The sequence below is a fragment of the Choloepus didactylus genome, chromosome 20 (genome assembly GCF_015220235.1).
Source record: "Choloepus didactylus isolate mChoDid1 chromosome 20, mChoDid1.pri, whole genome shotgun sequence".
Taxonomy (NCBI): domain Eukaryota; kingdom Metazoa; phylum Chordata; class Mammalia; order Pilosa; family Megalonychidae; genus Choloepus; species Choloepus didactylus.
Genome location: NC_051326.1, coordinates 12440018 through 12465878, shown reverse-complemented (window position 1 = coordinate 12465878; position 25861 = coordinate 12440018). Strand labels below are relative to the sequence as shown.

The window sequence follows — 25861 nt, the reverse complement described above, 5'->3', positions numbered from 1 at the left end:
CTGTGCTGAATGTTACTGAGTGCATTTTGTATTCACCCCTCTCCTGTCTTCATCTTACCTTCATTATTCTTATTTTCTCTTTTCCCTCATTTACCTCTCTACTTGTTAATTTAATTAAATGTTTTTGTATTTCTGTTACAGCCTTAATTCCTTTTATAATAAGACAGGCTATAAATAAGTATGTTTCCAAATTTCTTTCCAGAAAGGTTGTGCTAATTTAATATTCCTATCAACTAAGTATTAGTATAGCACTCATTTTTGCCTCTATTTTTATGTTTCCCTGCATTATTACCTCTTCACTATTGGATGCAAAGAAGTCATCATTGTTTTCCCAGACCATGCTGTTCATTCTGCTTTTGCACATTCTCTGCCTAGAATGCCCCTCCCCCACTCCATTCCTTCATTTAACAGTGCTTTGATGTGTAGAGCCTAAGCTAAATTAAACCCAAACTCAAAAGCACATATGTCTGGTTGATTCATAGGAATTGATTTGCATGCACACTTCTCTTTTTCTGCTTGAAGAGGAGAGAAATTTCTGCTTAAGTACTTGGGGGGTTGAGGAAAACAGTCTGTCCTCAGCCATGCCCTTTGGATTGTTTGAGTCTAAAGGAGAGAAAGAAAGGTTGCAGAGAAAAGCCATACTTTCTCAGCTCCTTTTTCTGCTTCCAAATTAATGTATGTTTTTATTCATTTTTACTGCCTTTCCTATCCTCTATTTCCAGAGCCAGAAGAATCTGTTCCAGGTTCTAAGTTTGTGCTCTAGAGCTGTCTACTTCCACTTTCTCTGAATCCTAACTCAACATTAGGTCACCTTCCTTCTCCTTCCCTTTTGGAAAGTAAATCTCTCCCTTTTCCTCTAAAAACAGTATTCTCCCGTCTGAAAAGTCAAGCCTTATATTCACCTTGCCTCTCCTTCCTAAAGCTTCTTATCTCTTCTCTCACCCTTTCTTCCCCTTGGCTTAACCAACGCACTTCACCTAGCCTCCCCTATACTTCCTAAACCACTTTGGTTTGACTTGCAAAGCATCACTGTATTTGCACTGCGCTCACTTCAGGTTACCAAAACTAATGGCTTAGTCTTAACTTCTGTGACATTTGATAATGATAATCATCCCTTTCTTGTAACTCTTTTATTAACTCTATATACTGATTTCTCTTGTTTCTTGTCTACTGTCTCTGGATGTTCTTTTTATTTTCTTTCACGATTCTTCCTCTCCTCTTAAAAGACCAGGTTCTTCTCTTGTTTCTTACATATGCTTTTCCTGGATAATGCCATTCATTGAACATTTTGTTGCTCCCAGTGGTCTCCCTGAAATCTGACGTCCAAATCCTTGCTTTCTCAGAGCTTCTGTCTTGGTTAATATTACCACTCTACAGTCACCTAAGATAGAAGCTCATCTGCAATGAAATTCAGTCACCTTCCACATTTATTTCATCGGAAACACCTCTGATTCCACATCAAAATGCGTCTTCTCCACTGCTTAAGTTCTCACCACCTGAAGCCTCTCCACAACTGGTGTGTTTGCCTCAAAACCCTCTCAAATCCAGCTCAATTACTTTACTGTTGTTAGAATTTTCTTTCTAAAATATGTACAAGTTTTAAATACTGACTTTCTGTGGCTTGCACAGTGAAGACCAAAATCAGTAGCATTGACATACTTTGTTCCTTAAATGGTGTGACCTTGGCAAGTTACTTCATCTCTTTGGTCCCTGTTTAACTGTTTCTAAGATGAAGGAATGGAAATTGAGTGTATTGTTAACTTCTTTTTGGGAAAAGAAATCATCAAGATCTTGTGTAGAAGCTCCAATATGTAAAACAAAAATGTAAAGTTACTCTTGTTGAAGTTGATATACCTTTTTAACCATTCATTTCTCCTCCTTACCCCACCTTTGTTGCACCTCCTTGAAACTTCTAGAATGCCAGGTAGCATAGTTTGAAAAGTACTGGATCTCTTAAGGTTCCTTTTAACTTTTAATATTGTTTGTTCTTTGTAATCACATTGCTCTTAAATTGCAATTTGAGTAAGAGTGGTTCTATTGTTATACTGGCTTTTTGTACGTTCCTTCTTTTAACCAATCCTTCTCTTAGGTTCAGAAACTTCCTTTTTTTGGAACAGTGCCTATTCATATGCCTTTCATTAGGGGATACATGGAGTCTACTCACTTTGCCACTGACCTCATGTTAGGTAATTCTTATTACCTCTATATTACCTCTTTTGTGACACATACTATACTTTGATTTACCTCTCATATAGTGTTAGTTCTATCCTCTCAGTTCTCACAGCATTCTTCAAATACTTTTAATATTGTCTATTCATGTTTAATGAACTAAGGAATTGATGAATGAAAATATAAATGGATAGAGGGGGAGCAGATTGTGGGGAATACTGATACCCTGGAGATATTTTTTACTGGAGAAACTATAAACAAGTAGGTAATTTTGCTTTAGTCATTCTTATGCAGAATTGACCTTGATCTCCTTGGGAACCAGATGAAGAAAGAACATTTTTTCCCAACTAATCAGCAAGTATGTTTTGAGTTGACTGTGTGTACCTAGCACGGGAACTGGAAAAAGTTTTATAAAATATAACTTCAGGAACCTGATTATCTTGCTTTTGAATGTTTGACCTGCCAGATTTATTTATTTAAACTAACCATTATTTAACCAGTATGATTCAAGGTGCAATTGAAAAACTTAAGCCTTCTTCCCCATCCCCAAGATGAAGCCTTCAGGGTTCAATGAGATATAAATCTTTATCTCTAAAAGTATGTTAAAAGTAAAAACAGCCAAATTACAGAAAGGACTGTTTTGCAAGGAACAATTTGCTCTAATATCCACAGCTCTGATGCCTTCAGGGTTTCAGGGAAGTAGCTTGGAGCCTATTTTACCTTCTTCCCAATTGCTTTTCCATACGTTTATCCAAACACTCCCTCTTTCCTTGCCTCCCTTTCTTTGTGGTTTTTATTTTTTTAAATTTTATTTGTTTATTTTTTTCTATCAATCAAATTATTCATTTATCCAATTCATTTGTTTAAATATTTACTGAGCATTTTCTTTGAATGATCTGGTTTAGGCTCTAGGCATTCAGAGGTAAATAAAAAGGGTCTCTGCAAGACATGTGAAACAGGTAAAGAGGTGAAAAAATAATTGAAAAACAACGTGATCAGTGATTGCAAGGTGAACAAGTATTATGGACATACTTAGAAGATCATGACTTCTCCCTGGCAGGTAGACTTTCAAAGAAGAGAAGACATTTGGGTTGAGAATTGAAGAATGAGAGGAAAGGGTAGTGGCTGTGGCAGAGGGAACAGCTGTTAGGAAGGGATAGAGGAGTGAAAAAAGCATGACTGAAAAAGAAAAGGTTGGTGCCTTTAGGACTTGTGGATGGATCAAGTGAAAGTATCTAGAGCTGAATGTGGTAGAGTAGATTGGGATGAAATTCTGAAGGGCCCCATAATGCATTAGAAGTTTGGACTTAAACTTGGAATCATTGGGGGAATTGAAGGAGGAGAGGGGCATTAGGTGGGTATTTTAAGAAAAAACTAGTAGGTCTACAGAAGGGTCTCAGGGTAGGGGAGACCATTTCAGTAGGTTCTTGCCCTAATTCCTGTAATAACTACCAATTTCCAATCTCCAAATCTGGCATTAGGCTTGGGAATCTGAGAATTATAACTAGTAAATGTCCCAGGTTATATGATCATGCAAGTTTGGTACACTATTTTTTTTTTGAATTCAGTTTTATTAAGATATATTCACATACTATACGATCATCCATGGTGTACAATTAACTGTTTACAGTACCATCATATAGTTGTGCATTCATCACCCCAATCTATTTTTGAGCAATTTCCTTACACCAGAAAGAACAAAAATAGGAGTAAAAAATAAAAGTAAAAAAGAACACCCAAATCATGCCCCCCATCCCACCCAATTTTTCTTTTAGTTTTTGTCCCCATTTTTCTACTCATCCATCTATACACTGGATAAAGGGAGTGTGATGCACAAGGTTTTCACAATCACACTGTCACCCCTTGTAAGCTACATTGTCATACAGTTGTCTTCAAGAGTCGAGGCTACTGGATTGGAGTTTGATAGTTTCAGGTGTTTACTTCTAGCTATTCCAATACACTAAAACCTAAAAAGGGATATCTGTATAGTGCATAAGAATGCCCACTGGAGTGACCTCTTGACTCCATTTGAAATCTCTCAGCCACTGAAATTTTATTTTGTTTCCTTTCTCTTCCCCGTGTTGGTCAAGAAGATGTTCTCAATCTCACAATGCTGGGACCAGGTTCATCCCTGGGAGTCATATCCTGAGTTGCCAGGGAGGTATACACCCCTGGGAGTCAGGTCCCACGTAGCAGGGAGGGCAGTGAGTTACCTGCCGAGTTGGCTTAGCTGGAGAGAGAGGGCCACATCTGAGTAACAAAGAGGTACTCAGGGGGAGACTCTTAGGCACAATTATAAGCAGGTTTAGCCTCTCCTTTGCAGCAACCAGCTTCGTAAGGGCAAGCCCCAAGATAGAGGGTTTGGCCTACCAAATCGTCAGTCCTCAATGTTTGTGAGAACATCAGCAACAACACTTCTGCATTTTCCCCCAGCTTCTCAGGGGTGCCCTGCATATATATTTTCATTCTCTACCCAAATTACTTTGGGATGTGTCGCTATTTCACACTAACCTGTACAACCCTAGCAGATCTCACTTCCTATTTGAAGTTCCATGTAATTATGGTGTTTGAACAAGCTGACTGTACAAATTAAATTGTTTAGTGTACTACAGAAAATATAGATCCTGCATGAAACATCTCTTCCCTTGGTGTCACACAGAAGTTGAAGTTTTAAAACACAGTAAAAAAAAAACAAAAAACACAGTCAGTATTGTGGGACATTATTTTTAAAACAGAGCACTGGGCTTGTATATAAGCGATGCAGTTTCTAGGATTACTTTTGCTACTAACTAGCTATGGGAGCTTATACAAGTCTCTTAGTTTTCCCATCTTTAAAATTGAGGATTTGGGACTAATTAATTATGATTCTTTCCTTCTGTTAATTCTGTACTTCTAAACAAACAAAAAACCCAACCCTAATTGAATGACTGTTTACTTATAATAACTACAGTTAATCTTTTCTCTCCTGGGGTTTATTGACCTTTTGTAGAAGAAGAATTTCCTACTCCTGGTCTAGCATTTCACCTATGATTGTTTTCCACATTTTCCAAATTGGGTTTCTATTATAGTAAATTGAAGCAGTCTTTGCTACATGCCTGCTGTCTACCAAGTTTATTGTCTTGGTTTCTGGAAAGGAAACAATATCAGTTCTCCATTATTTAATTTATAGTGAGCAGGAAAATCTCCACATGAATATTCTAAAACCATAGATAATTAACGTGGTATTCAAACGGCCAAGATTGTCCATCATTCCATGTTACAGCCTCTAACAAGTAGAGAGGTGTTTGTGGGATGCTGACTTCAGTGACGCCTGTCCGACACGGGCTTGAGGCATGTAACGTGGTCATGCGCATGCTCAAAGGGACATGCTGATGACTCTTTTTTTCTTTCAGAGGGTTAAACCCAGCGGTAAGGAACAAAGTAACACTCCCTAATTTATGTGATTGTTGTAGATCTATCCCTTGTGAGGTATCTCTGTCTTGTTTTTCTTCTTCCCTGCACATGTACCAGCGTTGAGTTTCTTGCTGCTTGCAGGAACCTATGATTCACTCATCCTTACTTATCTGCCTTTCAGAGGAAGTAGCAGGTCAAAGCCTGTATGAAGTCCATAGCCTTTAGAATTAGATTTGGGATTGCATCCTCCCTTCAACACTTATTAACTGAACTTGGGCAAGTAATTTAAGCTCTCAGTTTCTTAATCTGTAAAATGAGTACAGCATCATCTGCCTTGCTGGAATAGTGTGAGGATTACCAATATTATAAAAGATGCTGTTCTGGTTTGCTAATGCTGCCATTGTGCAAATACCAGAAATGGATTGGATTTTATAAAGGGGGTTTATTTGGTTACAAAGTTACAGTCCTAAGGCCATAAAAGTGTCCAAAGGCATCAACAATAGGGTACCTTCACTGAAGAAAGCCCAATGACGTCTGGAAAACCTCTGTCAGCTGGGAGGGCACATGGTTGGCATCTGCTCTGGGTACTGGTTCCAAAATGGCTTTCTCCCAGGATGCTTCTCTCTAAGTATCTGGGGGTGTTCTCTTGGTTTCTCTCAGGCAACTTTGGGCTAGCAAAAGTCTGCTTTCAACAGCTGTCTCCAAAATGTCTCTCAGCTGCAGCAGTCTGGGCCTTTGATGGCTCTTTTTAAAGGACTCCAGTAAACTAATCAAGGCCCATCCTGAAAGGGCGGGGCCAAACCTCCATGGAAATAATCAAATCAAAATTATCACCTACAGGTGGGTGAATCACATCTCTGTGGAAACAACCTAATCCAGATGTTCCACAAGATTGGATTAAAACATGTCTTTTGAAGGGATATAATACATGCAAACCAGCACAGATGCCTAGCAGTATCTGACACCCGGTAGATTAGTCTGTAGGGTCCTTGGTATTTGTAGCTCCTTGTATAGAACCTGGAACATATTAGAGTCTCAGTACTGAGCATGGCACATAGTAGATAATCAATAGAAGTATACTGAGTTAACAGGCATTCAATAGATGATAACCAGTATGATTATATAGAGTAGTATTAACACAGTTGGTTTTTTAAAAATGTAAAATTCTTAGGTACGTATCTGTTGCATTTTTTACATTTTCTAAAATTTCAGTTGTAATTATTTCTCTGTAAGTAGACTAGTGGAATTGTTAAGCATGAGGTAGTTATTCTACAGTGGGGCAGAGAGACTTGAAATAAATGTATGAAATGGTATGCCAGTTTAAAGGCTTATTCGTTCCAGCAAATTATGCTACCATATTCCTATGTTACCATAGCCCTTCAATTGTTACATACATACATAAATGTGATTATGTGTTGCCTGCATGTAGGCTTAATCCCATTTACTGGGTGAAGATGGTTCTGTAATGCCAGTACCTTCAGCTTTGCTCCAAGGATTTAATCTCCCTGTCATGTTATATTATTTGGTTCATTCTCTGATTTTATCTCAGAATTTTGTCTGTGATTATTGAGCATCTACTATGTGGCTTGATTATCACCAGGGCTCCAAGATCTGAGATCTAGATGTTACTGTTTAAGGCTTTGTGACCACAGGATCCTATTCATTATTGGTCTTCTGTACATCCATGTTTTCTGTCATTTGAGCCATCTTTGGTAATTCACGTGCCAGTATTCAGAGTTAGAAAATGCATTATATATAATGCTTTTGGTGAGTTTTCTCCCACATTTTAAAATTGTTTCTCTCAGTTACAGAAACCTAGTAAAGTAGGGGCCCTAGCTTCTGCATTTGTGTAAGTAAATAGTTTCTTTGTTGTGCATATAGTTTATTTTGGTTTAACATTAGTTGTGATAATTTAAAATTGGGGAAGTAAAAATGTTACACTTGTTTGTAGCATTTCTACAATTGAGGAAGTTGGTAGTCATAACGTGATTTATGAGACTTCCTTCTGTGTTCACTTGTTTAGCAGGTGACACTACAGTGTCACCCTGACTATTATTCTGGGAGTCGTCTCTTTGATTCATTCAACTCCATCCCTCTTGTCCACAAAAGAGTCACTGAGTTTTGTCTGTTTAAACCCATCACTATTTCTCTGATTTATCCCATCTCTGTTCCTACTGCCTGGATCAGATGCTCATTTCTTTCCTGATTGATCTCCCTGCTTCAGTCTTGTCCATTTAGATAGACAACAATTAGTTGTCTATCTTAAATAAAATCTGACTGTGCTCCTTTCCTTAAAACGTTTTAAAACTCCCTGTCAGGTACCAGGTTCAAGTGTAAGGTTTTTAACATTTGAATTACAATTATATCTTATTCATCCTTTAAGGCTCAACGTAACACCTCCTTTAGGAGTTCCTGACCACCCCACACTGGTTTAGGTATTGTTTTTCTGTGTGGTAAACAACTCCAATCCCTGCAGTTCACATCACCTTTTGAGAAAGGAGTGAGGAAAACCAACTTTGTACATGGGTAAAATTTCCTCGAACGATAATTTAATGTCAAGTGAAGTCTAAATGTGTTAGAAGGTCTAAAGCTCCGTTGCAGTAAAGCTTGTTAACATCTAAAAAAAAAAACCAAAAAACAAAAACTACACTTTGAGAGGGAGGACAGTATATAGTAGTAGTAAACAGAAAAGCTGGGAGTCAAAAGAGTGAAATCGTATGTGCCATCAAAGCACTGTTGGAGGCTGTCTCACTCCTGCTGCCCAGTTCTGGTGTATCCCTGTTGTGTAGCTGGATGTGTTAGACTATTATGCCTGATGCCATTGAGGATTTTAACTACAGTGAACTTCTTTTGCTCACCAAACAACCATCTGGTCAAAATTTACTAGATGATACAGTTTGCTCTGTAGGAAGAAAACCTGCCACTGATTCTTTTGACTATTAAGTTTTTCATTGTAAATGAATAAATTGGCCTCATACTCCAGTTTTTTTGTGAAGCTAGTTAGTGCGAGTCACTCTTTGTTGTTATACTGATTGAGTCAAATTTCTGGGCTGGCGAAGCTGAGGGCCAGACCTTGGAGCCCAGAATTCATTAGGAAAATGGTACCTTGTAACACTTCTTGGCAGCTAGTCAGCCAGCTTCTCTGGTGACACTTAGCATGATGCACAGCTGTACTCCCTTTGTTTAAAATGAGTTGTGTACAAATTTTTTCTTAGGCTTCTAGAATTACTAATATTTAAATGATTTGAGTAAATGGATAAAATATTGGTTGGTCTTTTAATACAGTAGTGTTTTCCTGCAGTATGATCCATAGTTTTTTTTATTCATATTTATTGAGATATATTCACATACCGTGCAGTCTTACAAAACAAAGTGTACATTCATTTGTTTACATTATCATTATATAGTTGTGCATTCATCACCAAAATTAATTTTTGACATTTTCATTACCACACACACAAAAACAATAAGAATAAAAACCAAAGTGAAAAAGAACACTGGGTGGGGGCAAGATGGAAGACTGGTGAGCTGTATGTTTTAGTTACTCCTCCAGGAAAGTAGGTAGAAAGCCAGGAACTGCGTGGACTGGACACCACAGAGCAATCTGTCTTTGGGCATACTTCATACAACACTCATGAAAATGTCGAACTGCTGAGATCAGCGAAATCTGTAAGTTTTTGCGGCCAGGGGACCCACGCCCCTCCCCGCCAGACTCAGTCCCGTGGGAGGAGGGGCTGTCAGCTCCGGGAAGGAGAAGGGAGAACTGCAGTGGCTGCTCTTATCGGAAACTCATTCTACTGATCCAGACTCCAACCATAGATAGACAGAGACCAGACACCAGAGAATCTGTGAGCAGCCAGCCCAGCAGAGAGGAGACAGGCATAGAAAAAAAAAAACAACACGAAAAACTCCAAAATAAAAGCAGAGGATTTTTAGAGTTCTGGTGAACACAGAAAGGGGAAGGGCGGAGCTCAGGCCCTAAGGCGCATATGCAAATCCCGAAGAAAAGCCGATCTCTCTGCCCTGTGGACCTTTCCTTAATGGCCCTGGTTGCTTTGTCTATTAGCATTTCAATAACCCATTAGATCTCTGAGGAGGGCCGTTTTTTTTTTTTGTTTTTTTTTGTTTTGTTTTGTTTTGTTTTTAAATCCTTTTTTCTTTTTCTAAAACAATTACTCTAAGAAGCCCAATACAGAAAGCTTCAAAGAATTGCAATTTGGGCACGTCAAGTCAAGAGCAGAACTAAGAGAGCTCTGAGACAAAAGGCAATAATTCAGTGGCTGACAAAATTCACTAAACACCACAACTTCCCAAGAAAACGGGGGTGTCCGCTCACAGCCACCATCCTGGTGGACAGGAAACACTCCTGCCCATCGCCAGCCCCATAGCCCAGAGCTGCCCCAGACAACCCAGTGTGACGGAAGGGCTTCAAATAACAGGCACACACCACAAAACTGGGCGTGGACATTAGCCTTCCCTGCAACCTCAGCTGATTGTCCCAGAGTTGGGAAGGTGGAGCAGTGTGAATTAACAAAGCCCCATTCAGCCATCATTTGAGCAGACTGGGGGCCTCCCTACACAGCCCAGCAGCCCAGAACTGCCCTGAGGGGACGGCACTCACCTGTGACATAGCACAGTCATCCCTCAACAGAGGACCCGGGGTGCACAGCCTGGAAGAGGGGCCCACTTGCAAGTCTCAGGAGCCATACGCCAATACCAAGGACTTGTGGGTCAGTGGCAGAGACAAACTGTGGCAGGACTGAACTGAAGGATTAGACTATTGCAGCAGCTTTAAAACTCTAGGATCACCAGGGAGATTTGATTGTTAGGGCCACCCCCCCTCCCCGACTGCCCAGAAACACGCCCCACATACAGGGCAGGCAACACCAACTACACACGCAAGCTTGGTACACCAAGTGAGCCCCACAAGACTCACTCCCCCACTCACCAAAAAGGCTAAGCAGGGGAGAACTGGCTTGTGGAGAACAGGTGGCTCGTGGACGCCACCTGCTGGTTAGTTAGAGAAAGTGTACTCCACGAAGCTGTAGATCTGATAAATTAGAGATAAGGACTTCAATAGGTCTACAAACCCTAAAAGAACCCTATCAAGTTCAGCAAATGCCACGAGGCCAAAAACAACAGAAAATTATAAAGCATATGAAAAAACCAGACGATATGGATAACCCAAGCCCAAGCACCCAAATCAAAAGACCAGAAGAGACACAGCACCTAGAGCAGCTACTCAAAGAACTAAAGATGAACAATGAGACCATAGTACGGGATATGAAGGAAATCAAGAAGACTCTAGAAGAGCATAAAGAAGACATTGGAAGACTAAATAAAAAAATGGATGATCTTATGGAAATTAAAGAAACTGTTGACCAAATTAAAAAGATTCTGGACACTCATAGTACAAGACTAGAGGAAGTTGAACAACGAATCAGTGACCTGGAAGATGACAGAATGGAAAATGAAAGCATAAACGAAAGAATGGGGAAAAAAATTGAAAAACTCGAAATGGACCTCAGGGATATGATAGATAATATGAAACATCCAAATATAAGACCCATTGGTGTCCCAGAAGGGGAAGAAAAGGGTAAAGGTCTAGGAAGAGTATTCAAAGAAATTGTTGGGGAAAACTTCCCAAATCTTCTAAACAACATAAATACACAAATCATAAATGCTCAGCGAACTCCAAATAGAATAAATCCAAATAAACCCACTCCAAGACATATACTGATCACACTGTCAAACACAGAAGAGAAGGAGCAAGTTCTGAAAGCAGCAAGAGAAAAGCAATTCACCACATACAAAGGAAACAGCATAAGACTAAGTAGTGACTACTCAGCAGCCACCATGGAGGCGAGAAGGCAGTGGCACGATATATTTAAAATTCTGAGTGAGAAAAATTTCCAGCCAAGAATACTTTATCCAGCAAAGCTCTCCTTCAAATTTGAGGGAGAGCTTAAATTTTTCACAGACAAACAAATGCTGAGAGAATTTGCTAACAAGAGACCTGCCCTACTGGAGATACTAAAGGGAGCCCTACAGACAGAGAAACAAAGACAGGACAGAGAGACTTGGAGAAAGGTTCGGTACTAAAGAGATTCGGTATGGGTACAATAAAGGATATTAATAGAGAGGGGAAAAATATGGCAAACATATTTTTTTATGTTATGGCAAAGGATAAGATGGCTGATTAAAGAAATGCCTTCACGGTTATAACGTTGAATGTAAATGGATTAAACTCCCCAATTAAAAGATATAGATTCGCAGAATGGATCAAAAAAAATGAGCCATCAATATGTTGCATACAAGAGACTCATCTTAGACATAGGGACACAAAGAAACTGAAAGTGAAAGGATGGAAAAAAATATTTCATGCAAGCTACAGCCAAAAGAAAGCAGGTGTAGCAATATTAATCTCAGATAAAATAGACTTCAAATGCAGGGATGTTTTGAGAGACAAAGAAGGCCACTACATACTAATAAAAGGGGCAATTCAGCAAGAAGAAATAACAATCGTAAATGTCTATGCACCCAATCAAGGTGCCACAAAATACATGAGAGAAACACTGGCAAAACTAAAGGAAGCAATTGATGTTTCCACAATAATTGTGGGAGACTTCAACACATCACTCTCTCCTATAGATAGATCAACCAGACAGAAGACCAATAAGGAAATTGAAAACCTAAACAATCTGATAAATGAATTAGATTTAACAGACATATACAGGACATTACATCCCAAATCACCAGGATACACATACTTTTCTAGTGCTCACGGAACTTTCTCCAGAATAGATCATATGCTGGGACATAAAACAAGCCTCAATAAATTTAAAAAGATTGAAATTATTCAAAGCACATTCTCTGACCACAATGGAATACAATTAGAAGTCAATAACCATCAGAGACTTAGAAAATTCACAAATACCTGGAGGTTAAACAACACACTCCTAAACAATCAGTGGGTTAAAGAAGAAATAGCAAGAGAAATTGCTAAATATATAGAGACGAATGAAAATGAGAACACAACATACCAAAACCTATGGGATGCAGCAAAAGCAGTGCTAAGGGGGAAATTTATAGCACTAAACGCATATATTAAAAAGGAAGAAAGAGCCAAAATCAAAGAACTAATGGATCAACTGAAGAAGCTAGAAAATGAACAGGAAACCAATCCTAAACCAAGTAGAAGAAAAGAAATAACAAGGATTAAAGCAGAAATAAATGACATAGAGAACAAAAAAAACAATAGAGAGGATAAATATCACCAAAAGTTGGTTCTTTGAGAAGATCAACAAGATTGACAAGCCCCTAGCTAGACTGACAAAATCAAAAAGAGAGAAGACCCATATAAACAAAATAATGAATGAAAAAGGTGACATAACTGCAGATCCTGAAGAAATTAAAAAAAATTATAAGAGGATACTATGAACAACTGTATGGCAACAAACTGGATAATGTAGAGGAAATGGACAATTTCCTGGAAACATATGAACAACCTAGACTGACCAGAGAAGAAATAGAAGAACTCAACCAACCCATCACAAGCAAAGAGATCCAGTCAGTCATCAAAAATCTTCACACAAATAAATGCCCAGGGCCAGATGGCTTCACAGGGGAATTCTACCAAACTTTCCAGAAAGAACTGACACCAATCTTACTCAAACTCTTTCAAAACATTGAAGACAATGGAACACTACCTAACTCATTTTATGAAACTAACATCAATCTAATACCAAAACCAGGCAAAGATGCTACAAAAAAGGAAAACTACCGGCCAATCTCCCTAAAAATATAGATGCAAATATCCTCAACAAAATACTTGCAATTCGAATCCAAAGACACATTAAAAAAATCATACACCATGACCAAGTGGGGTTCATTCCAGGCATGCAAGGATGGTTCAACATAAGAAAAACAATCAATGTATTACAACACATTAACAAGTCAAAAGGGAAAAATCAATTGATCATCTCAATAGATGCTGAAAAAGCATTTGACAAAATCCAACATCCGTTTTTGATAAAAACACTTCAAAAGGTAGGAATTGAAGGAAACTTCCTCAACATGATAAAGAGCATATATGAAAAACCCACAGCCAGCATAGTACTCAATGGTGAGAGACTGAAAGCCTTCCCTCTAAGATCAGGAACAAGACAAGGATGCCCGCTGTCACCACTGTTATTCAACATTGTGCTGGAAGTGCTAGCCAGGGCAATCCGGCAAGACAAAGAAATAAAAGGCATCCAAATTGGAAAAGAAGAAGTAAAACTGTCATTGTTTGCAGATGATATGATCTTATATCTAGAAAACCCTGAGAAATCGACGATACACCTACTAGAGCTAATAAACAAATTTAGCAAAGTAGCGGGATACAAGATTAATGCACATAAGTCAGTAATGTTTCTATATGCTAGAAATGAACAAACTGAAGAGACACTCAAGAAAAAGATACCATTTTCAATAGCAACTAAAAAAATCAAGTACCTAGGAATAAACTTAACCAAAGATGTAAAAGATCTATACAAAGAAAACTATATAACTCTACTAAAAGAAATAGAAGGGGACCTTAAAAGATGGAAAAATATTCCATGTTCATGGATAGGAAGTCTAAATGTCATTAAGATGTCAATTCTACCCAAACTCATCTTATTCAATGCAATCCCAATCAAAATTCCAACAACCTACTTTGCAGACTTGGAAAAGCTAGTTATCAAATTTATTTGGAAAGGGAAGATGCCTCGAATTGCTAAAGACACTCTAAAAAAGAAAAACGAAGTGGGAGGACTTACACTCCCTGACTTTGAAGCTTATTATAAAGCCACAGTTGCCAAAACAGCATGGTACTGGCACAAAGATAGACATATAGATCAATGGAATCGAATTGAGAATTCGGAGATAGACCCTCAGATCTATGGCCGACTGATCTTTGATAAGGCCCCCAAAGTCACTGAACTGAGCCATAATGGTCTTTTCAACAATTGGGGCTGGGAGAGTTGGATATCCATATCCAAAAGAATGAAAGAGGACCCCTACCTCACCCCCTACACAAAAATTAACTCAAAATGGACCAAAGATCTCAATATAAAAGAAAGTACCATAAAACTCCTAGAAGATAATGTAGGAAAACATCTTCAAGACCTTGTATTAGGCGGCCACTTCCTAGACTTTACACCCAAAGCACAAGCAACAAAAGAGAAAATAGATAAATGGGAACTCCTGAAGCTTAGAAGTTTCTGCACCTCAAACAAATTTCTCAAAAAGGTACAGAGGCAGCCAACTCAATGGGAAAAAATTTTTGGAAACCATGTATTTGACAAAAGACTCATATCTTGCATATACAAAGGAATCCTACAACTCAATGACAATAGTACAGACAGCCCAATTATAAAATGGGCAAAAGATATGAAAAGACAGTTCTCTGAAGAGGAAATACAAATGGCCAAGAAACACATGAAAAAATGTTCAGCTTCACTAGCTATTAGAGAGATGCAAATTAAGACCACAATGAGATACCATCTAACATCGGCTAGAATGGCTGCCATTAAACAAACAGGAAACTACAAATGCTGGAGGGGATGTGAAGAAATTGGAACTCTTATTCACTGTTGGTGGTACTGTATAATGGTTCAGCCACTCTGGAAGTCAGTCTGGCAGTTCCTTAGAAAACTAGATATAGAGTTACCATTCGATCCGGCGATTGCACTTCTCGGTATATACCCGGAAGATCGGAAAGCAGTGACACGAACAGATATCTGCACGCCAATGTTCATAGCAACATTATTCACAATTGCCAAGAGATGGAAACAACCCAAATGTCCTTCAACAGATGAGTGGATAAATAAAATATGGTATATACACACGATGGAATACTACGCGTCAGTAAGAAGGAACGATCTCGTGAAACATATGACAACATGGATGAACCTTGAAGACATAATGCTGAGTGAAATAAGCCAGGCACAAAAAGAGAAATATTATATGCTACCACTAATGTGAACTTTCAAAAATGTAAAACAAATGGTTTATAATGTAGAATGTAGGGGAACTAGCAGTAGAGAGTAATTAAGGAAGGGGGAACAATAATCCAAGAAGAACAGATAAGCTTTTTAACGTTCTGGGGATGCCCAGAAATGACTATGGTCTGTTAATTTCTGATGGATATAGTAGGAACAAGTTCACAGAAAGGTTGCTATATTATGTAACTTTCTTGGGGTAAAGTAGGAACATGTTGGAAGTTAAGCAGTTATCTTAGGTTAGTTGTCTTTTTCTTACTCCCTTGTTATGGTCTCTTTGAAATGTTCTTTTATTGTATGTTTGTTTTCTTTTTAACTTTTTTTTTCATACAGTTGATTTAAAAAAGAAGGGAAAGTTAAAAAAAAAAAAAAGAGAAGAAAGAAAAACAAGGAAAAAAAAATGATGTAGTGCCCCCTTGAGGAGCCTGTGGAGAATGCAGGGGTATTCGCCTACCCCACCTCCATGGTTGCTAACATGACCACAGACATAGGGGACTGGTGGTTTGATGGGTTGAGCCCTCTACCATAAGTTTTACCCTTGGGAAGACGGTTGCTGCAAAGGAGAGGCTAGGCCTCCCTATATTTGTGCCTAAGAGTCTCCTCCTGAATGCCTCTTTGTTGCTCAGATGTGGCCCTCTCTCTCTGGCTAAGCCAACTTGAAAGGTGAAATCACTGCCCTCCCCCCTACGTGGGATCAGACACCCAGGGGAGTGAATCTCCCTGGCAACGTGGAATATGACTCCTGGGGAGGAATGTAGACCCGGCATCGTGGGACGGAGAACATCTTCTTGACGAAAAGGGGGATGTGAAAGGAAATGAAATAAGCTTCAGTGGCAGAGAGATTCCAAAAGGAGCCGAGAGGTCACTCTGGTGGGCACTCTTACGCACACTTTAGACAACCCTTTTTAGGTTCTAAAGAATTGGGGTAGCTGGTGGTGGATACCTGAAACTATCAAACTACAACCCAGAACCCATGAATCTCGAAGACAGATGTATAAAAATGTAGCTTATGAGGGGTGACAATGGGATTGGGAAAGCCATAAGGACCACACTCCACTTTGTCTAGTTTATGGATGGATGAGTAGAAAAATAGGGGAAGGAAACAAACAGACAAAGGTACCCAGTGTTCTTTTTTACTTCAATTGCTCTTTTTCACTCTAATTATTATTCTTGTTATTTTTGTGTGTGTGCTAATGAAGGTGTCAGGGATTGATTTAGGTGATGAATGTACAACTATGTAATGGTACTGTAAACAATCGAAAGTACGATTTGTTTTGTATGACTGCGTGGTATGTGAATATATCTCAATAAAATGATTAAAAAAAAAAAGAACACTGGGTGCCTTCCTTTTTTTTTTTTTTCTCCTGCCCCCCCCCCCCTTTCTACTCCTCCATCCATAAACTGGACAAAGGGGAGTGTGGTCCATATGGCTTTCCCAATCACATTGTCATCCCTCGTAAGTTACGTTTTTATACAATCGTCTTCAGGATTCATGGGTTCTGGGTTGTAGTTTGCTAGTTTCTGGTATTTACTGCTAGCTATTCCAATTCATTAGAACCTAAAAAGGGTTGTCTATATTGTGCATAAGAGTGCCCACCAGAGTGACCTTTCAGCTCCTTTTGGAATCTCTCTGCCACTGAAGCTTATTTCATTTCCTTTCACATCCCCCTTTTGGTCAAGAAGATATTCTCCATCCCATGATGCCAGGTGTAGATTCCTCCCCAGGAGTCATATTCCATGTTGCCAGGGGAATTCAGTCTCCTGGGTGTCAGATCCCATGTAGGGGGGAGGGCAGTGATTTCACCTGCAAGGTTGGCTTAGCTAGAGAAAGAGGGCCACATCTGAGCAAAAAAGGGGCATTCGGGAGGCTCGTAGGCACAGTTATAGGGAGGCTTAGCCTCTCCTTTGCAGCAACAGTCTTCCCAAGGGCAAGTCCTGTGGTAGAGGGCACAACCCATCAAACCACCCGTCCCCTATGTCTGTGAGCACATTGGCAACCATCAAGGTTTGGGAGCCCAACACCCCTGCATTCTCCACCAGCTCCTCAATGGGGCGCTGCATAGTTTTTTCCTTGTTTTTTTTTTTTTTCCATCAACTCTTTTTTTTTAAATCAACTGTATAAAAAAAAATTTAAAGAAACATACAATAAAGAAAACATTTCAAACAAACCATAACAAGGGAATCCAACATGTTCCTACCCTACCCCAAGAAAATAACCCAATATAGCAACATTTCTGTGAACTTGTTCCCACCACACCCACCAGAAATGAACAAACCATAGTCATTCCTGGGCATTCCCAGAACATTAAACTCACCCACGATAGCTTATCTGTTCTTATTGGGTCATCGTTCCCTCTTCACCAATTGCTCTCTATTGATGGTTCCCCTACATTCTACATTATAAACCATTTATTTTGGGAGTGTGTTGTTTAACCTCCAGGTGTTTGTGCATTTTCTAAGTCTCTGATGGTTATTGACTTCTAATTGTATTCCATTTAGTGGTCAAGAATGTGCTTTGAATAATTTCGATTTTTTTAAGTTCATTGAGGCTTGATTTATGTCCCAGCATATGGTCTGTTCTGGAGAAAGTTCTGTGGTCACTAGAGTAGAATGTGTATCCTGGTGATTTGGGATGTAGTGTTCTATATATGTCTGTTAAATCAAATTCATTTATCCGATTGTTTAGATTTTCAGTTTCCTTATTGGTCTTCTGTCTGGTTGATCTATCTATAGGAGAGAGTAATGTGTTGAAGTCTCCCACAGTTATTATCGAAACATCCATTGGGTGTTTCCTTTAGTTTTGCCAGTGTTTGTCTCATGTATTTTGTGGCACCATGATTGGGTGCATAAACATTTATGATTGTTATTTATTCTTGTTGAATTGCCCCTTTTATTAGTATGTAGTGTACTTCTTTGTCTCTCATAACATCCTTGCATTTAAAGTCTATTTTATCTGAGATTACTATTGCTACTCCTGCTTTCTTTTGGCTGTAGCTTGCATGAAATATTTTTTCCCATCCTTTCACTTTCAGTTTCTTTGTGTCCCTGTGTCTAAGATGAGTCTCTTGTATGCAACATATTGATGGTTCATATTTTTTGATCCATTTTGCCAATCTATATCTTTTAATTGGGGAGTTTAATCCATTTACATTCAACGTTATTACTGTGAAGGCATTTCTTGAATCATGATCCATAGTTTTAATTACAAAATACATTACTGTACGTTTGCTAGGACTTCACTCTCCCTAAGTGGTCCTAATCTCAAGATTCATAGGAAAAAACTTTTGGAATTTGCAGTTATTCACAGTAAAACAGTGAATTTAGGGTTCAGAATTACTGCACTTAACGTTCCTGGCTGTTTGCAAAATAGCAGCCATTTGTTGAACACCCACTATATGTCAGGCATGCTGGATCATGTTTAATACTTAAAAAAACATGTTCCTTGTGGAATATGACTCCTGGGGAGGAATCTAGACCCAGCATCATGAGATGGAGAACATCTTCTTGACCAAAAGGCGGACGTGAAAGGAAATGAAATAAGCTTCAGTGGCAGACAGATTCCAAAAGGAGCTGAGAGGTCACTCTGGTGGGCACTCTTAGGCACAATATAGACAACCCTTTTTAGATTTTAATGAATTGGAATAGCTAGCAGTAAATACCAGAAACTATCAAACTACAACCCAGAACCCTTGACTCTTGAAGAAGATTGTATAAAAATGTAGGTTATGAGGAGTGACAATGTGATTGGGAAAGCCATATGGACCACACTCCCCTTTGTCCAGTTTATGTATGGATGAGTAGAAAAATGGGGGCAAGAAAAAAAAAGGGCACCCAATGTTCTTTTTTACTTCAGTTGTTCTTTTTACTTTAATTTTTATTCTTATTTTTTGTGTGTTTGTGGAAATGAAAATGTTCGAAATTTAATTTTGGTGATGAATGCACAACTATATAATGGTACTGTGAACAATTGAATGTACGCTTGGTATGACTGCATGGTATGTGAATATATCTCAATAAAATTGAATTAAAAAAAAAAAAAGCATGTTCCTGCAAATTATTTTTACAGATGAAGGATCAGACTCAAAATGGTTAACTGAATTTCCCATGGTTGTAGCTAGGAAGATAGCAGAGCTGGGATTTGAACTTAGAGCCATTTCTTTCTCTTCCTATTTCAGAGTGCTTGCCCAATGCATTTAGTTATTTTAATGTAAAACTTATGTATGTATTTTAATTATTGTTTTTAGCCTATGTTGTTATAAACCTGTAGGAGCTTAATTAAACAACACTGCAGCATTTATTTTGGATTTTTTTGAAAGAAGAGTATTACGGATTCTCTATTATTCTTGTAGTTAATTAATGCAGTTGATTTCTCTGAAATAAATTCTTGCCTGGTTATAACAAATCTTCCTCACTCTCCCAGATTAATTTCTGTAAGAATATTGGTTCATGCCAAAAGCTTTCTTTATTCAATATTTGCTATTAAATATGTGACTGTCTGTTTTTCTTTTAAATGGTCCTGTTTTTAAGGCAGCACCATTGCCTAACAAAATCCCCTACCCTTCCTCAAATGTAAATTCTGCCTGTTCAGCAGCAGCAGAAGCTCTGTATTGTTTTTTGTTGGAAGTGTGAGTTGAAGGGGACAGACATTCCCACTGCTTAGCGGGTGAAATAAGCTGTGATATGCCCTTGTTGTGTTATTAATGGCACTATGTTTTTATGTTGCAGATGGCTGAGAGCTAGCAAGGAAAATTCGGGACCATGATGGCTCAGTTTCCCACAGCTATGAATGGTAAGTAGTAAGTAGCCTTGTGCTTGTGGCAAGATGGAGAAATCATTATTTTTTTTGGTAGATGCTATATAATATTTGTATAGATAAGCTTATACATTTAAAACTGAAAGTATTCTTATTGAAAATATTTTGATAGGTTGTTTGAGAACACTGCATATAGTTTCTGTTAGGATATTATTATAGCAGTAAATCCCATGGCTCAGTAACAGTGTGTTCTGCAGTGTCACCTGGAATGTATGCTTGCCTAGATTAACCGAAAGGTATATGGGGGCGGGGGGGGGGGCGGCAAAATCAGAATGCTGTAATGTGAGTGTTAAAGGTGTTTTTGATATCATAGGATCATTACAAACTATACCAATAAGGATTAATTTAGTAATATACATATAAGATTAGGTTAAGCTTTCCTTTTATAAAAGCAGTCAAATTCCCTACATATGTAATTGTTTAATATGAAACATTTAAAAATAAAATGTTTCGGTAGGTAATTTCATAGCACAAAACTTTCAAAAACAGTGCTTGCTCCTCTAGTAGATCCACAGTTACGTGTATTAATTTTTTTTAGTGCCCTATATAGTGGAACTATCTGGAAGTGCCCTAGACCAAGCTGTTTGTCCAAATGCTTCTGACATATTCCTCAAATTTAGGCATGTCTACATCATCATCCCAAGACTAACTACAGGCTTTTTAGATTTCTTCATTCTTACAAAGTTGCACTGTCCAAATATAATAGCCACTGGCTACATGTCACTATTTAAATTTAAATTAATAAAAATTAAATGAAATTAGTAATTCAGTTCTTTAGTCATACTAGCCACATTTCAAGTTCTTAGTTGTCATACATGGCTATGTCTCTGTATTGGACAATGCAGATATAGAACATTTACATCATCTCAAAAAGTTCTGTTGGATGCTTCACTATCTCCTTACCAGAGCTAAAAAAGATTAGTGATTGTATTTTTACCACTTCTGACTACTTTTTCTGAGGTCTTCTGCATCAGCAGAAGCATCTTTGCCAAAGCCTTCTTTAATCATGGTAGGTTTACTTTCTGCTTTTCAAAAATTTCATGAAATTGTAAATAGAGAGAACATGATAGAGGAGCCTTCAGGTTTTAATCAAGAGGCTGCTTCAAATATATTTCAATATAGGTTGAGACTCATAAAATGTAGCTTGTTTCGTCTTAATATTGTGGAGGTACTGAAAACTGGTTGAGTAGGAAGTTCTGAAACTCATGACAGTGGCTTTATGCAAAATTTGGAAAAGAAGGGGGAGGGATAGGATGGAAACAGCCAATGGCTTTAGGAAGAAAAAAATGCCATTTTATTTTTAGAGCTTTGTTACCTTTTTAAAAGAATGTTAGAGCTCGTTCATCCTTTCAGCTGTGTAGTTAAGAAATTGCTGCTAACCATCAGACCTATCAAATCAGATGTAGTACTCTACTGCATTTGTAACAACTTAAGCATTTATTATTCAAGTCCCCACAGTTTTGAGGTTGCAGAGGGAAGTAAGGTATTCAAAAGCAATACTTGAATTGTTTGTTGTTAGTTCTAAGTTAATAAATAATGATAGGTATAATAAATGTTACTATATATATAATATACTTATTTTCATAATTTTTAGTTTTGTTTTTCATTTTTAAACTATTATTTGTGAATTTTGTTTTAAGTGGATTTACTTTGTGGTGGTTTTTTTTTTTTTTTTTGTAACCTGTTCTTTTCAGCTAGCAAGGAAGTCCGTCATAAATCACCTTAAAATTTTTAAAATCATCTCTGGCCTGTTAATTCAGAGGATCATTGTGTGGCTTAGTTAACCTAGCTATGGAACTGTTAAATTTTCATGTTTTATAGTCACAAGTTGGATCCTTAATCCTAGCCAATCATCTTACACGTTCACTAGCACTAATCCAAAAAACAGGACTCTCTTATTGTACTATCAGTATTTCAGGAGCTACATCTTCATTTAGGATGAATAGCACTTTTATTTACAGATTTTTTTTAAAAAGTTTCTCATATAAAAGTAATATATTCATTATTATTTTTAAAAATGAGCTCAGAAAAGTAAAGAGGAAATGAGATTCACCTTTGGTCTCACTTTTTAGTTATACCTACCATAAACAATTTTTATATCTATTGGGTGTTAAATGATAAAAAGCTGATCCAGGAGCAGTAGTTCTATCTGGACCAATATTCTAGTGTATTATAGAGATTTAAGTTAGTACGGGGTCAATAAGCAATAAGAAAAGCTACCAGTTGCTGAGCATCCTCTGTGTGCCTGGGATGTTGTTAGGCAGTGTAAGAACATAATGAATGGCAGTATCATTGATCCCTGCCTGCAAAATGGGTATGTCCGAATGTAATCCTCTCTACAGAGAAGTGATTTCTTTCATTGTAACCGTAATTATCTTGCAGTAAGCCCCAAACTGGAAATCATTCTTGACTCCCCCCTTGCCTGTTCTTTGCATAGACCACGTAATCCAGTGGTCTCTAAGCCTTGTTGATTGTGTATTTTTTACATTTCTCTATTTTCTCTCCTCATTGCCATTGTGTTAATTCATGCTTGTAATATCTTCCTTCTAATGGTCTATTTGCCTTTTCATTTATTTATTTGTTTAGTCATTCAATAAATATATCTGGAATGCTCTGTGTCCCTTACTCTGAAAAAGGAAAGATGTGAGGTGTGCAGATGAATAAGGCAGCCTTGCTCTCAAGGTGCTCACAGCATAGTGGGGAAGACAGATAAACAGATAATTCTAACAGTGAAAGTGCAGTGAGTAATACAGGAATGTGTAGGAAATTGTGGAAGAAGGGGTACCTTGGTGACAGAAGAAAGGGTCAGGAGTCAAAAGAGACTTTCTGAAGAAGATGCTGTATAAACTGAGATTTAGAGGATGAGTCAGAATTAGATAAAGATGGGAGGGAAGGATATTCAAGATAGAGGAGGGGAAAGCATGGATAAAGGCAAAGCAGGAAAATTGTAGGGGGTGCTGAGGACAAAAGGGTATGTTGATGTTGCTAGAGCTTAATACACAAGGCAAAAGTTAGGGAACAGGGAGTGAGCAGATTATTTGACTTCCTCTAACTATTCTGCTCTCTTAGCAGAATTATTAGGTCTTCTTTTTTTCATATATCATTTGGCTGTCATTTTGTACTAGACATATTTATCAGTGCAGACTGTTTGGATATCATTTAATCTTTATAGCATATGAGTAGGGGATAAAGTGTTTGAATCATATTCATTCAGAATAATATGGTAGAATACTGCTGTGCCCCTACCTAGCTGTGTGACTTAATTTCATGGAACTTATTTCTTTGTATATATATGTGTATTTATAGTTATTCATACACACACACACACACACATGCATGCATATATATCTATATTTGTAAAAACAGGGATGTCATGATGTACTGCATGGGATCTAGCATACAGTGGAGACATTGGGTCTAGCATAAATGTGGATTTTCCCTTCTCATAGTAAACACCTGTTTGATAGAACCAGTAGGTGATGAGATGAGAATAAGCAACTGAAATCTTCAGAAAAATACCACACTCCCGTCATACTGATGAGTTGGGGGAAGTGGATAGAATTTTAATTCTTTTGTAAAATGGTTACAAGACAATATAGAGGGTTGTTGGCTCTTTAAGGAAATACTATTAAACAACAAGCCCAAAACTTGAGCTTTTCTGCCTTTCTATGAGGCTTGCAGATAAATAGAGACTAAGATTGGGAGTTGCTTTACTTGCAGTTCAAAATAAGAAATTGTTGGCTATTTAAGAGGTTCTGCTAGTGACATATGCTAAATAAGAATGCCAGAATCTGATCCACTGTTTTAAAGTTGGCTTTGTATTACATATATTTCCAGTTTTCTGATTTCTGTTTAATTTTTCTGGAAAATTTTTGGTGCATTAATACCTTATGTTTCAGTATGGTCATTTATTGAAGCGTCCGGATAAGAAGATTACTTGCAGTGTTCAGATATAAAGGAACTCTACCGAAAAATTCTTTCTAGTCATAATGCTTTAGAACTTTGTTATTATGTAAATGATGTTAATTGTGATAATGTTTAATCATTATTATTGTACCTGTTTCTCTTGGCTGGCAAAGTCCCTTAAATATTAGAAACTCTGTGGGCTCCTGGTGCTTGGCACAGAATGGTGCCCCATAGAAGTTTGTTGAGTGAATGAATATGAAGTGGTCAAGGCTGCTTGTTGTAGTCATGTGGAACTAAGTAGTAATCATTATCAGATAGATTGAGTTGGCCACTGTGAGGATAAATGGCAAGCAAAAGGTGAGAGCCTTAGCCTCAGGAGATAGTAATATATAAGAAAGTGTGAAGTGATAAGGGTTTATCAGGCAACCCTTCTGTCGTCTTAGGGTAGCAGTCCTCCAGCCAGAAGAAGCCTGTGGCTGCTTGGGGATATGCATCATTCTCTGTTAGAGCAGCTCAAGCCTTGCTAACCAGACTCTCCAGGTTTAAAATAGCCCTTAGACTTATGACTAAAAAGCCACTCTTTTAGTATTTCTGGCAAGAGTACCTTTACCAGCAGGCAGAGGGCCTGAGAAAGATTTAAATGTTCTTCCTCCTATTTAATTATATTGTCCCCTGAGTAAGGACGTTAATCTAAAGAGCACCTTCCATGTGGCAGATATGTATTAGATGGTTTCTATTTTTGTTTTGTTTTAAAGTTGGGTTTATTAGAATATAATTCAACCTTTTTAAGTTTACAGTTCTATGAGTTTTGACAAATGTATGCAGTCATCTTAACCAAGATATAGATATTTCCAACACCTAAAAAGTTCCCTTGTGCCTTTACCCCCTACCCTTAGATGTTGGCAACCACTGATCAGATTTCCATCCCTATGTTTTTACCTTTTCCAGAGTGTTGTATAAAATAAGCCAGCCTTTTGTGTCTTCCTTCTTTCACTTAGCAAAACACTTCTGTGATTCATCCATAGTGTTACATGCATCTTTCCTTTTATTATACTGTATAAACATGTACCATAATTTGTTTATCCATTCACCCACAGAAAACATTTGGGTTGTTTCCAGGTTTCGGTAATTATGACTAAAGCTGTTAAAACCATCAGAGGACAGGTTTTTATGTGGAAATAGGTCTTCATTTCTCTTGGGTAGATACCCAGTAGTGCTATTGCTGGGTCATATGGTTAACTATATATATAACTTAATAAGAAACTACTAAATTGTTTTCCAAACTGGCTGTCTCATTTTGCTTTCCTAACAGCGTTGTATGAAAGTTTTAGTTGCTCAGCATCCTTGCCAGCCCTTGGTTTGGTCAGTTATTTATTTATTTCAGGCTTTTTAATAGATGTGTAGTGTCATCTTGTGTTTTTAATTTGCATTTCCCTTGTGATTAATGACATTGATCATCATCACATGCTTATTTGTCATCTGTATATCATTGATGTGTCTGTTCAAATCTTTTGCCCGTTTTTTTGGGGTGGTGGTGGTGTTAGTTTTTTATTAT

The 25861-nt window shown here is 37.9% G+C and overlaps 1 protein-coding gene across 3 annotated transcripts in view; it reads left to right on the top strand.

Moving 5' to 3' along the window:
* The window catches only part of ITSN2 (intersectin 2), a 202150-nt gene that overhangs the window by 24035 nt on the left and 152254 nt on the right, over nt 1–25861 (top strand). For all 3 annotated transcript variants that reach the window (XM_037813289.1, XM_037813290.1, XM_037813291.1), the window contains exon 2: nt 20313–20376. In XM_037813289.1, coding sequence (XP_037669217.1) covers nt 20346–20376 — 31 coding nt within the window. In that variant the 5' untranslated portion in view covers nt 20313–20345. The remainder of the gene's footprint in view (nt 1–20312; nt 20377–25861) is intronic.